At 41.0% G+C, this 15,153-nt stretch overlaps 1 protein-coding gene across 3 annotated transcripts in view; it reads right to left on the reverse strand.

Moving 5' to 3' along the window:
• Positions 1–15,153, reverse strand: part of LOC308193277 (uncharacterized protein) — a 216,924-nt gene that overhangs the window by 137,462 nt on the left and 64,309 nt on the right. The window contains exons 5-6 of one of the 3 annotated variants that reach the window (XM_080587797.1): positions 8,481–8,567; positions 1,976–6,232 (exon numbers count right to left, since the gene is read on the reverse strand). The exons of 1 other annotated variant lie outside the window; for it this stretch is intronic. In XM_080587797.1, coding sequence (XP_080443923.1) covers positions 8,511–8,567 — 57 coding nt within the window. In that variant the 3' untranslated portion in view covers positions 1,976–6,232; positions 8,481–8,510. Of the gene's footprint in view, positions 1–1,975; positions 8,568–15,153 lie in introns of those variants that run through there. One more of the 3 variants, XM_080587796.1, reaches the window with a different exon arrangement.

Raw genomic sequence — 15,153 nt, forward strand, 5'->3', positions numbered from 1 at the left:
GTCTTTAACAAGAATCCCCGTTTTGTTAGCCATACTACTTTATCACACTAACAGCATAAGAAAGGGATGTCCCAGTATTCCACTGTCAGATTGCAAGGCCCTTCTTCACAGAGATCTAGGCAGTGCAGTAGCATACTTTTGACTACAGATTGCCAGCTAGCACTTTCTGACAGTTAAATATGTCCCTCTTTTAGGGATTATATGAATCTAACCTGTCCCCATCCTCCTTCAAGCCAGAGGTGTCTCTCCCGGTCAGCAAGCTTCTGGCTCTCTAGCCACAGATGGTCTCTCTGGTAGTATGGCTACTGACTCTGATTTTTATTGATCAGCAGCATACAAACCTCGCTGTGCACACAAGCTCAACAGCTGCTATTTCTTGAGCAGTTCATAATTCATGCTTGCTAACTTACTTTACCTATAGCACGCTGGCAAAACTGTACTTAGCTTTTGTTGAAATCAGAAGAGATGGCAACAGTACTGATGGCACAGGAAACCATGAAAAGCAGACAAATTACGTGAGTGGAAAGGTGGAAGAGTCATGTAGAGTAAGACTAGGTGATGGTCAAATCAGATGAATTCTGAAATAGCCTTTTGTATATAATCAAAGGCCAAAAGGAAACACTTGAAGACCAGGTCATGTGAATGGCCCTTTGGCAAGCTGGAGGGTTGTACCAAAGCTAAGGGTTGAATGAAGAGCTGAATAAAGAAATACAGTTAAGGCATTAGATGGTTCATGAGTATGAAAGTTAATGTCAGTGAGGTTACAAAATAGAAGACCATGAAAGAAGGAAGAACAAGGTGTCAAAATTAAGTGGCAATGGAAATGGGTAGAATAAGGTAGAGAGCCAAAGACATTAACATATCACAGCAATTACAAGAGTTGCAACAAGAGTCAAAGGCATTGTACAAGGGATGGAACATAGTGGTATAAATCTATTAATAATGTACAACATTCAACACTGTATTTGAGATTTGGTCTTCAAATCCTACCAGTGCTGAAACATGGTACTTTATATGAGGGAAGTCTATGCTATTTACACGATCTCAGTTCTCCCTCCAGGATATCAAGGATTAACATAGTTTATTGGGTTTCATCCTTCAGCTATATAACAGCACGGTGGTAAACCCACCCTCTCTTTTTGGTTAGGGTCTTTTCTTGTCAAGTTTTTGTTTGTTTGTTTGTGTTTTTTTTTTTTTTTTAATAAAGATAATTAATAGGTTTATTAAGTTTCTTTGTCCCTGTATTGGTTCTCGTGTTTCCTTTCTGATATCACTCTTTGCGCAGATTTTACCTTCAGTACCCTTAGCAGTGTCTGTTCTATTAAATTAGGCCTGAATCTGGCCCAATTCAGGAATGACTGAGAATTATTGCCATTCTGATGGGTGCTTAATGACCTTTTTAAAATAAGCTGTGGTCCTGGTCTGCGTCATGGTGGATGGCCCACATCTCCCCAACAGAGTAACAGCTGGCACAAATTGGCACCCTTGTTCTCAGTCTTAGTAGTCAGGTTAAGGACCAGATTGTGCAATGAATTATTCTCCCACTGCTGGGTGTCATCTCCCTACATCAAAATTGAAGCAGAATACAGAGGCAAGGAAGGAAAGCCCAAGTAATTGCTGTTTGTGCTGTACCTTCACTGTGACTTAAGTCACTAGGGCTTTTCAGATTTCATGGTCTCCAAGGTAAACGTAAAACAAAGTCACTTCGGAGATGTCCTTGAAAAAGTATTTCTGGACCATTTTTATAATTCTGCAGTGACTGATAGTGATCCGAATGCTAACACAATAACAGGTTGGCAGAAACAGTTTATTACCTTAATTGTGGATGAGAAGTAATTCTGCAAAAAGAAAGAGGGAACTTGTCATCCCACGCTTCAGTGGGATTCTCAGACATATTCGGATAGAAGCCGAGTGCTATGGATGTCAGATGGTGGGTCCCCCAGGCTCCCTGGCAACCTGCAAGCGACTAAGAAAGAGGCAACAGCTTGCTTCAAGTATCCTTCGTAGAGATGACATAGTTAGATAAACCCAACAGGGAGCATAGCACGTGGAGGGAGCAGTCTGGTAAGAGGAAACCATTCCCTGTGGGACTGGCTCCATATTGCCACATGAAATGTTCAAAACACTGCTAGCCAGGAAAGTTGAATTTATTGCTTAATGAGTAGAGGACCCGGAAAAGATCATTGACAACTGCAGTGTAAACACAGCCACTTAATAGGGTGTTATTGAATGCCAAGAGGAAATTAAAAAAATCTGTCCTACAAGCAGCACTTTCTACCGTATAGAATATGATTGGAATAAATACAGAACACAGAAAGCAGCTGTAGAGCACAGATGAGATATTAGATATGGTAGAAAGAAGAGAAGAACTGAAATCCAGAGGGCATTTTTCAGACTGTCTTGAGTATGAGTCGTGAAAAAGAAACGATGAAGAAAGATAAGTTAGCATAACAGCAGCAGAGTGACAGAGGTAACACAAAATGACACTGTGACATTATTAAGAGGCTCAGCAACACACTCGACCTCCATCACAATGTCATCAGGACAGATGGCAACAATTGGCAAAGACAAGGCACAGCATGTCTGGATAGCAATAAGAGCCTATAGAAGAAAAAATAATATGAGCAGCTATGGAAAACACAAGAGAGTACTACAGATTTTTCTAGAGCTAAACAATTTACCCTTCACCCGATGCATATTTGTCACAACTGCCTGATGGTTATGATATCTTTTCCCACTTTGTCAAAGCTTTATAAAGAATTGGAGCTTTCAAGGAACTTATTATTACCATTTATTATTTCTGTTAGTACCTATGAGACCTATTGTGAAGGACTGCATCATGCTAGGCACTTACCTAAAACAGAATTAAAAAATGGTCCCTGACAAGTGAGCTTACAATCAAAACGTAGCATGAAACAAAACACTTGGGTGCAGATATGAGGGGGTATAATAAAAGAGGCTTGTCTTCTAGGAATGTCAGCAAAGGTCATAGAGAAATGACAAAAGGAAGAAAATGAGGCTATGAAGAGTAAGAAAGTACAGTTATTTGTTCACAAAGATCTCGCTTTTAAAATTAGTGGATAAAAAAACAGGGTGTCCAAGGTACACGTGAAGAACAAGAATATAAGAAATAAAAAACCTCACGTAGGAAGTAAAAACACTAGGAAAAAAATGCCAAATTATACCTATGGTAACTAATAACAGAATAGAAAAGAGAAATACCCAAGGCAGGGAAAGTGCTATGTAGATAAATTTTTGAGTTATAGACAAAACACTATTTCAGCCAGAGCTGGTTTCAGCTAGTCCTTCCTGCAGTAGCAGTGCTGGCCAGGAGGTCAACTCAGTATCGCTGAGCAATGCTACCAAGAATTGAGCCTCCACATGTTGAGCTCTTGCTGGGGGAGGAAGTTAATCTCTGGCTAACTGAGAAAATGTCATAAAAAACTTTAGCCAGTAGGACAGTGGGTGCAATAGGGTAGAAGATCTTTCACTAGCCAGAATTACAAGGATTTTGGCAAGCCACCTTGTGGTTGGGAAGGGCTAACTTCTCTTGGTAGAAATTTGAGTTGTTTATTTCTGCCTCTGTGTTTTTGCACAAAGACACATTTTGAACATGAGTTAAGGGAAATTTACAGAAAGGTAGAGAGCAGCAATACATAAAAAAGCAATGTGAGAAGCCGTATGTGGCACTAGGCCCTGCTGTTCATTTCCATGTGTGTTGGGTATTTGCTTGACCCTTCCCAGCTGTTGTGTACTTCCTGATCCCCCAGATGATATGAGCCCCTTGCCTGATCAGCTTCCAGATGCTATACTGTTCCCAATTCCTCCTGATCGTAAGTCTCAACGCCAACTCAGTTCCAGCTGCCATAACTCTCATCCTTCCTCACCGAAGAGCTCCCTACCCAACAGTTCCCCCAAATGTCATAACCTGCCTGACCCTCCCCAGCTGTTGCAATCCTCCTGATCCCACACTGTAAAACCTCTTTGATTTGTCCCTTTCCCAGCTGCTCTGCCCATTACCACTGAAGGCTGTGGTCCAGATCCTATCTCCTTGAAGTGTCCTACAAGTGCAAAAACGTACAATTGTAGCTCACAGATTCCTAGGTGAAACAGTTTTCTTTACAGGATATATCTTTTCAGCCAGGTTTCAGACAAATCTGCTGCAGTAGCTTTACAGTAGTAAAAATCTGATTTTGTGTAGATTTATCAGCATTTGGGACATTACATAGATTATTTTATGGTGGAATACATACCATATTGTATAGTATGGTATCAATATTACATCATAATGATTGTATATTATAGAGACAATATAAAATATTAATATTAAAGTATAATATAAATTAACAAATAAATACAACTATTGTAATATGCACAGTATAACACAATCAATGTCTTTAAGGTTTTCTTTTATGCATGGCAAGGTAAAGGAAACACTGCATAGAAAACTGAGGCTCCCTTTACTTAAAAGCCAACCCCAAAATATAGTCCAAATTTAATTGCCTTCGGGCTTCTTTATCCCATTCTACCAGCATATTCTAAATTCTTTGAAACTTGTGTCCATCTCACATTGCAAAACTGACACAATGAAGTATGGGCATAAATAGAATTCAGAGGTCCACAGAGCTTAAAACTGGGGTTCAGATTTTACTTTGGATACAAATAAACTACAAATCGGGAAAAAAAAATGTTTTTCAAATAAAATTACTAAATACAATAGGAGAACAAGTTCATTGTGTGCATGATTTCAGTATCTGCTGGATATTCATAAAAGTGTTCACAGTTTGATACCATTTTGCACTAATTGTTTTCTCCAGAACCACTAAAGAGTTCATTATACATCATTTTAACACTCATCTTTTAAAATGTTCAGTTATTTATTTAGAGGTAGAGGAGTAAATAAAGAAAAGAAGACAAAATGTATGACTTAGATCACCACTCCTGCAACTTCTGCAATCTATATTGAGTATATGGAGAATGTACCTACACTTTAATTAATTTGTCTAAGTCAGAGGTACAAAAAAAAAAAAAAAGAGTAGTCAACATAATAAGGTCCTCAATTTATCAGTACAAGGGCTATTTCTTCTCTATGTACAATATCCCTATCATCCTGCATGCACTGTTAAATGCACCTTGATAGTTTTGTTAGCTTTCCTACCATGTTTCCTCTCATTCCATATTATGACCCCTAAGCACATACCCTGCCTAAGGACTAGTACCTGTTATGGCAGGTCACAAGATGTGTACATGACAATCTTCTGCAATGTATGACTCATAGGAACAGCTGTAGATATCAGGAATACCTGTATAGAATAGTGAATCCAGTCACAGCCTTAGAAGCACACCTATGACATCAGCTGTATTTTATATTGATGCCAGATTCAACTACACGGAATCAACCACGAAACTGATACCTGAAATCATTATTAATGGCAATTCTAACAAAAAATTAGACAGGTCTATACATGAGGAGCTGTTATTTCTGAAAAACTGTTTTTCTATGATACAGGGAAATAGAGTGACATATCTTTCAGTGTTATGAAGGGATTTTCATTTGCTTTGTTTTGGTAAGATTTGCTAATGTCCTTGCACACCAGTATGCCTAAGTGGTAAAGGACCTTGTGTGACTTCTGTTAAAGGAAACAATATAATTCAGAAACCATATAGGCTTTTCTGCCTCCATGCCCCTTTGTGCATCCTCAGAACAAATAGTAGGTTTACCTTAGAAGAATTCCCTTTTATTTCAAAAAATCTCTACACCTGTAGAACTGGTCTGATAATCTCATTAAAGATATTTCATAGAATCATAAGATCGTAGAATGGTTTGGGTTGGAAGGGATCTTTAAAGACCATCTAATTCCAACCCCCTGCCATTGGCAGGGACACCTCTCACTAGACCAGGTTGCTCAAAGCCCCATCCAGCCTGGCCTTAAACACTTCCAGGGATGGGACATCCACAGCTTCTCTGGGCAACCTGTGCCAGTGCCTCACAGCCCTCTGAGTAAAGAATGTCTTCCTTATATCTAATCTAAATCTACCCTCTTTTAGTTTAAAACCATTACCCCAGAGCTGAACACAGTACTCCAACTGGAGTTTCACAGCAGCAGAGTACAGGGGGAGAATCACCTCCCTCGACCTGCTGGTCACGCTTCTTTTGACGCAGCCATTTCTGAAATGTTTCCATTTCTCTTAAGCCATCATCATCACCAAGGTAAGAAAACAACTTGGGAGACTGGAAAAAAAAATGACAGCAACACATTTTGAGTCAGACACAGTTAAGGTTTCTTCAGAGCTGACACATTAGGTTGTCCTATAACTCTGAATTTGTAGCAAACTATAAAGCAGCTTGCTCAAGGCTTTTTTTTTTTTTTTCCCCCAGTAACATACTAAGGTAAACTAAATTATGTTCAGGATGTAACAGAATGAAAGAGCCAATGAAACCATGCAGCAATATCTCTGTGTCAGTTTACAGAGGCAAATATGGAGGGCTGTGAAAAATAGCTAATAATTCTCATTCAGTGAAAGAGGCTCATGGACCTTTCACGTATATCCAAGTTCAAATACAGTGTTTTCTACTTTATTCTGTTATAGGGAAATGGGCTAGCTGTTAAATAGTTTCTTTTAATTTGTAGGCAAGGGAAGCCTTTAACACCTTCACTGTACAAATTACACCCATATACATCTTCTTCTCAGAAGAAAAGGGCTGACAAGAACAACGAAGAGCAAGCAAAAAGGTGAGGGTGGAAATGCAAAGAAATACTGCAGGTGCTCCTCACAGCTGGGAGGTTAAATGATTACCACAAACTTGGCAAACTCTATTAACAGCCATGTGGATGCTAATGTGGTTGGCATTTTTGTATCTGAAGGAATCTCAGCTCAAAAACTTAGAGCACATGTACAGAACTGAAGTTTTGCACAGGAGCCTAAAGTTAAGAAACCTCCAGTCTGTGTGTGAGAGAGGGAAAGAGATCTAAAGTAAATAATAGCTCTGTGCCTCAGTTTCTCATTCACAAAAGACAAACAATAGGGTAATTTGTCTTCATTTCACAAGAGTGTACCATTTTGGATCTATGAATATTTGCCATTGCCTTTCTCACACAGTGCATTTTTTCGGTATAAAACTGCAAAGGATCATAGAATCACAGAATACCCTGAATTGGAAAGGACCCACAAGTATCACTGAATCCAACTTCAGGCTCCACACAGGACCACCCAAAAATTAGACCCTATGTCTGAAAGCATTGTCCAAACCCCTCTTGAACTCCAGAAGGCTCGGTGCCATGACCACTGCCCTGGGGAGCCTGTCCCAGTGCCCAACCACTCTCTGGGTGCAGACCCTTTCCCTAACACCCAGCCTGACCCTCCCCTGTCCCAGCTCCATGCCGTTCCCTCGGGTCCTGTCGCTGTCCCCAGAGAGCAGAGCTCAGCGCCTGCCCCTCCGCTCCCCTCGTGAGGGACTTGCAGGCCGCCATGAGGCCTCTCCTCAGTCTGCTCTGCTCTGGGCCAAACAAACTAAGGGACCTCAGCTGCTCCTCACATGACTTGCCCTCCAGTCCCTTCATGATCTTTGTAGCCCTCCTTTGGACGTCTCTAATAGTTTTATGTCCTTCTGATATTGTGGTGCCAAAACTGCACACAGTGCTCGAGGTGAGGCCCCACCTGCTCAGAGCAGAGCAGGACAACCCCTTCCCTCAACCGACTAGTAATGCATGCCTGATGCACCCCAGGATATGGTTGACCCTTGTAGCTGCCAGGTCGCAGTATTGACTTGTATTCAACTTCTTGTCAACCAGAACTAACAGATCCCTTTCTGCAGGGCTGTTCCCCAGCCTCTCATCCCCCAGCCTATTACGTATATTCAGGGTTGCCCTTTCCCAGGTGCAGAATCTGTCATTTGCTGTTGTTAAATTGTATATGGTTTGTGATTGCCCAGCACTCTAATTTGCCAAGACCTCTCTGCAAGGCCTCTCTACCCTGTAGGTAGTCAACAGTTCCTCCTAATTTAATGCTGTCTGCAAATTTACCTAGTATAAACTCAAGACCTGCATCTAGATCATTTTTAAAATGTTCAAGAGACTTGGCCCTAAAATCAAGCCCTGTGGAACCCCACTAGTAACTGGCAGCCAGCCTGATGTAACCCCATTTACTATAGTCCTTTGAGCCCGACCTGTCAGCCAATTGTTCACCCATTGTATTATATATTTGTTTAACTGTATGCTGGATGTTTTGTCCAGAAGGTTACTGTGATAATATTAAAAGCTTTGCTGAAATCCAAAAAGATTTCATCAACTGGCTTCCCTTGATCAACCAGGTGGGTAACCTTGTCATAAAACAAGATTAAGTTTGTTAAAAGGGAATTTCCGCTTGTGAACCCATGTTGGCTGTGACCAATGACTGCATTGTCTTTCAAGTGTATTTCAGAATAATCTTCTCCATAATTTTACCAGGCACTGAAGTGAGACTGACAGGCCTGTAATTACCAGGGTCTTCTCTCTTGCCCTTCTTGAAAATTAGGACAACATTTGCCAGCTTCCAGTTGACTGGGACCTCCCAGATTCCCAAGAACACTGAAAAATAATTGAGAGAGTTATTATTCATTTTGTTAATAGAATGTGTTTCTGTGGCAGCAAGTGCTCCATCAGTTTTAATCTCAGTTCCTATATTTGAGTAACAGCTGAATACTTCTTTTCTGGCAAAGTGCAATGCCTTCTGTTTCTGTCTTTTTCCTTCCCCAATATGTAGTCAAGTTACAGTGAGTCCCTTGGGGACAGAAGAGACCAGAAAGCCAGGTTGATTTGTTAGGCCCCAAGGCTTGGCCTCAGGCACAAGTATGTACAGTCTGCAAGCTTCATTCTCATCCTCAGTGCATATGTAATCTCTCCATTATTGTTAATGGAAATGATGCAAGTCCATTGAAAGACCAGATATTTCTTTCCTTCTTACTCTATTAAAGAATGCTGTAAATACAGAGGAAAATTAACAAAACAGACTAGAAAATCTCTGTCCCGTATGTGTTTTGCACAGGAAAAATCTGGGATGAGAATTACAATATGTTTTTTAACCAACGTGCTTGATGTGCACTAGCAGCAAAAGCTTCTTCCAAAACCTTGAGCAGTGACAGTGAACTGTACCAAGGTAACCACAGCAGTCAGGTCATAGTGTGGTAGATGAAGTTAATGTTGACACAGTGAAGTTGTTCAGAAGAGAGCAGAAGGAATTAATGTTGTTTACACCTCTAGCCAGTAAGTCAGCTTCATCAGTGCCCAGCTGAAATGTCTCCATGCTAATGTATGTAGCATGGGGAATAAACAAAAGGAGTTAGAGATGTACGCATGCCTGCAGGGCTATGAACTCATTGGCATTATGGAGACATGGTGGGATGGCTCTCATAACTAGTGTCAGCAAGGAAGGATACAGGCTTTTTAGGAAGGATCAGCAAGGGAGGTGAGGAGGGGGCATCATCCTCTGTTTCAGCCCTGGTTCTCATGGGGGACTTCAACCACCCCAATATCTGTTGGAAGGACAACACAGCAGGGCAGAGGCAATCCAAGAGGTTCCTGGAATGCATGGATGACAACTTCCTTCTCCAAGTGATAGAGGAGCAAATGAGGAGAGGTGCTATGCTGGACTTTGTTTGCACCAAGGAGAGGCTGGTAGGGAATGTGAAGCTCAAGGGAAGCCTTGCCGCAGTGATCATGAAATGGTGCAGTTTTGTATTCAAAGGGCAGTGAGGAGGGAGCACAGCCAGCTCACTACCCAGGACTTTGGGAGAGCAGACTTTGCCCTCTTCAGGGATGTGCTTGGTAGAGTACCATGGGACAAAGCTCTGGAGGGAAGAGGGGCCCAAGAAAGCAGGGATCACCTCCTTCAAACTCAGGAGTGATGCATCCTAACAAAGAGGAAGTCAGGTAAAAATGAGCCAAACTCAAACAGAAAAAGAAGGCCTAGTGGAAGCAAGGACAGCCTGGGAGTGATACAGAGACATTGTCCAAGCAGTTAGGGATCAGATTAGGAAAGTCAAAGCCTTTTTAGCATTAAATTTGACCATGGACATCAAGGGCAGTAAGGGTTCTATAGGTACATCAGTGATAAAAGGAAGACTAGGGAAATTGGGGACGCTCTCTGGAAGGAAATGGGGGGCCTGGTCACCCAGGATATGGAGAAGGCTGAGGTACTTAATGACTATTTTGCCTCATTCTTCATCGACAAGAGCTCCAGCCACATGGTCCAGGACAAGAAGGCAAAGGCAGGGACTGGAAGGATGATGAACTGCAGAATGTAGGAGAAGGTCAGGTTTGAGACCACCTAAGGAACCTAAAGGTGCACAAGTCCATGAGACCTGATGAGATGCATCTGCAGGTCCTTAGGGAACTGACAGATGAAGTTTCTAAGCCACTATCCATCATATTTGAGATGGATGGCAGTCCAGTGAAGTTCCTATTGACTGGAAGATGGGAAACATATTTCTCATTTTTACGAAGGGAAAAAAGGAAGACCCAGGGAACTACAGACCAGTCTGTCTCACCTCTGTGCCTGGCAAGATTGTGGAACAGATCCTCCTGGAAACTATGCTAAGGCACATGGAAAATAAGGAGGTGACTGCTGACAGCCAACATGGCTTCACTAAGGGTAGATCATACCTGACAACTCTGGTGGCCTTCTATGCTGGTGTTAAAGCATTGGTGGATAGAGGAAGAACAACAGATATCACCTACCTGGACTCCTGCAAAGCATTTGACACTGTCTTGCATGAAATCCTTGTCTCTAAAATGGAGAGACATGGATTTGAAGGATGGACCACTCGGTGGGTAAGGAATTGGCTGGGTGGTTGCACTCAAAGAGTTGCAGTCAACAGCTCAATGTCCAGGTGGAGATCAGTAACAAGTGGTGTTCCTTAGGGGTCAATATTGGGACAGGGGCTGTTTAATATCTTTGTCAGTGACATTTACAGTGGGATCTAGTGCCCCTTCAACAAGTTTGCCAATGACACCAAGCTGTGTGGTGCAGTTGACGCACTGGAAGGAAGGGATGCCATCCAGAGTAATCTGGAAAGACTTGAGAGGTGGGCCTATGCAAACCCCATGAGGGTCAACAACTCCAAGTGCAATGTCCTGCATCTGGGCCAGGGCAATCCCAAGCACAAATAAAGGCTGAAAGGAGAATGGATTGAAAGCTGCCCGGAGGAAAAGGACCTGGGAGGTCTTGGTTGACAAGAAGCTCAACATGAGTGGGCAATGTGTGCTTCCAGCCCAGAAGGCCAACTGTATCCTGGGCTGCATCAAAAGCAGCATGGCCAGCAGGGTGAGGGAGGTGATTTTCCCCCTCTACTCTGCTTTTGTGAGACCCTACCTGGAGTTTTGTGTTCAGATCTGGGGCCCCCAGCACAAAAAGGACATGGACCTATTAGCATGAGTCCAGAGGAGGACCATGAGGATGATCAAAAGGCACCTCTCCTACAAAGACAGGCTGAGGGAGTTGGGGTTGTTCAGCCTGGAGAAGAGAAGGCTCCAGGGAGACCTTATAGAGGCCTTCCAGTACATAAAGGGGGCCTGCTGGAAAGCTGGGGAGGGACTCTTTGTCAGGGGGTATGGTCATAGGACAAGGGGTAATGGATTTAAACTAAAAGAGGGTAGATTTAGATTAGATATAAGGAAGAAATTCTTTACTCTGAGGGTGGTGAGGCGCTGGCACAGGTTGCCCAGAGAAGCTGTGGATGTCCCATCCCTGGAAGTGTTTAAGGCCAGGCTGGATGGGGCTTTGAGCAACCTGGTCTAGTGAAAGGTGTCCCTGCCCGTGGCAAGGGGTTGGAATTAGATGATCTTTAAAGATCCCTTCCAGCCCAAACCATTCTATGTTTCTATGATTCTGTGATCTTGAGGGGAATCACACTGAAATAGATTCAGCTTCCTATGCTTGAGCTCCCATTGCCTGTAAAAGACATCTAGTCTTCATTCTGTATATACAGGTGAGGCTACCAAAGATAGCTTGTTTGCCATCAAAGGGGGAAGGTAAAACAAATTAATACAGGCTATCTAAAGTCACTATAAAAACCTGATCTTTTGAAATCAATGGATTCCTTTTAAACCAAATCCCTGATATTTCATTGTTTTAATGCCCATGTTCCATTTCTGTAACTTTAACAAGACACATAAGTTTATGTGTGAAACAGGAATATCAAGAGTGTTAATGGCTCAGTTCAAATCAGTCACCCACAACAGTTTGTTTTGCTTCACCTCCACATTTTAAGGTAGCCCAGTTATATACTCTCCATTCAGCCCTGCAGACTGAGGCACGAGCGAGGAAGAGTAAGATGGGCAGACTGGCAACACCAAATGCTGACTCTCCAGCCCACGTGCTGTGGGTGAAGTGAGATTATGATGGGCTGGAAACTGTGATTCCAAGGCATACCTTAGTTTGTAGTAGTTTATCCTGGAGTAAACTGGCTGTTTCTAATTCACGAGCCTGCCAAGCAGACATACCTATCTGGTTTGCATTATTGTAAGATAACTGGGACAGAAACTGACTCATCTGTTGAGTTACTAAAGGTGGCACAAACAAGGGCCGATCTGGATGGCAGCTCCTCTGAATTGAGTACTACAGGCTTGGATCAACACATACACATACACATTTACTGCTAGTAATGAAAGGGAGGGGGGGGGGGAGGAAGCCTGTGGTTTGACCAAAAGATGGATTTGTCTGAAGAATCTCATTCCATTGGAAATAGGATTCAGTCACTTTACTAGTTCTTGTCTACAGAAAAAAAAAAAAATATATATATATATTCTAATATTACTGTCTCTTTATTTCACTGACAGGGTTTAAATAATTTAAGAATGCATGCAGAACCAATGAGGGCAGACAGACAGGGAATATTTGTATGCAAATGACCCTAAACTTTGTGGCTCCATGAGTTTCATCAATACCTAACAAAGTACTGCAGAATAAAAGTCCAGCATATTATGGCTACTACTCCTTAGAGACAAGCTACGAAAGTTATTTTTTAGCCTCTTAATGGTTCAGGAAGAAATATATTTACCATGAGAGAGGGCAACTGTACATGGTTTTAAGATTATTATTGTTATTGTTGTTGCTATTGATATTTTTATTATTTATATTTTGTACCCAAAGTGAACTGCCCATCACATTTGGCAGTTTAGGCCACATTTGGGCTAAACCTCACCAGTTAGAAAAACCTTCCTCTTTTGTATATTCAGAACAAGTTTCATGAGAAGTATCTCCGAAACATCTGCCTTCATTATAATTATATTTCTATTTCAGCTGCACCAAGCTATTTACAGATGAGCCTGTTCATAAAGAGCTTTATAATTAAGCAAACAGAAATATCTTTTTATAGGATGCAGATCTAGGGGTGATAATCACACACAAAATACACAGCAACAGTTGCAAATAGAGTGTTCAATGCTAGTTATACAGTTAGTGATGTGCTCAATAAAGCCTGACATGTCTTTGTTCCTAAATGTAAGAAAATATGGTCTTTGCTACACAACAATGTAAACTGCCTTTTTCATGTACAAAAAGTCCATATATTTCAGGGGGTATTGCCTGAAAGCCAGCATGAAAACAAGCCCAAATTTCTCCAATGTAACACGATTACCAAGCTCTTGGGTGGATAAAGGAGCTGACAGCATATTTATGAATTTCAGAAGTGTGACCTATCTTCTCCACAGATGGACACCGAAAGACAGAGAAGCAAAACGAGCACGTATTGGAAAAAAAAAAAAAGACAACCTATTATAAAGCAAAATTACTGTCTAAGGTCTTTTCACAGCATATGTGCACCAGAAATCCATCCTCATCTCTTCTTAAGAACATCTTTGTCACTTACTTCTTCAAGATTGCAAACTTGCTCTTTTGCAGCACTTTCTTAGATTTTTATAACCAATTGTAGCCCAACAAGTGGGTTTGTAAACTGAACTGCTGTTATACACCATATGAAACCCAAGTCTGAGCAACATGCCAAAGAAAACCACACAAAGATTAAATTAAACTATATATGACACCTCATTTTTCAAAAACAAGATTTTGTTTATGGGAATTTCTATGTTGTTTTTTTTTTCCCTTCTTCACATTTAAATCAGCCAAAATAGATGTCTGAAAGAAGACAGCAGAGAGCAGGCCCCTATATATAACCTAAAAAAAGCTATAAACAGAAGGAGTGAAGTGAGTAGAATAACATCTTTGCTAAGATCTTTGCTAAAATCATGTGGAATCACTTTAGTCTATTCCAGGTAAACCAAATAGTCTAATTTGGCTTAGAATTTGCTATTAATTTATGTTCTTTTTATATCCTTGGACAGATAAAGATATTATTGTAAAATATTCCTAGAAGGATTTGAAAGGGAACTATGTAGTAGATTTCAGTATTTGTCAATATCCTTTTCATGTAAGTTCTTACAAATGTTAATCGCACTCTCTACTTCAGGATGTTTTTACACATTCAACATGCATGTGTTGCTTTTCTGGAGGACCTTTCCTTTGTCCCTAGACTATACAGAGTGCCTCTGGAGGCAAAGCTACAGATCAGCAATGTATTTACTCTTCCATTCAACTGCACCACCTCTAGAGTGATTTATTCATTGCTATATCATGTATTTCAGAAAACGTTAAGTAGTTCTTATAACCATGTTAGACAAATATGAGTCTTAAACTCAGTGATGAGAATTACAAAAGTGTTCTAATGCCTGATGTGTACTACTATTTAACTTGAAACTGTCTCACAGTAAACATCCAAAAATTGCTTCGTTACTTTCCTTAAAACCAAAGACTTGATGGCTGGGTAAACTGTGGCGTTCCCTTATATTCCCCATCATGCCAATCAGTATTTCATTCTAACTTCTCTGAGCTTCTCTGTCATTTCTCTGAGCTTCTCTGTCTTTACCTTATTACTTATTACCTCATTAACTGTTACCTTATATTTCAATTGCAAGCTCTTGGAGACAAAGATCATCTTCCTGTTCTGTTAATGTAATGAAGCATAATGGAGCCAAGAATTGGCACTATTAGGTGCCACAATGATTCAAATAATAAACAAAGAGTATTGTTTTTCTATTATGTTTTTATACAGTAAAAGCAAGCATGTCCTTTCAGTATCAAATGCTTTCTGGTTAAATTACAGGGGAAGGAGAAAAAAGT

The sequence above is a fragment of the Anser brachyrhynchus genome (assembly GCF_964034855.1).
Source record: "Anser brachyrhynchus genome assembly, chromosome: 3".
Lineage (NCBI taxonomy): Eukaryota > Metazoa > Chordata > Aves > Anseriformes > Anatidae > Anser > Anser brachyrhynchus.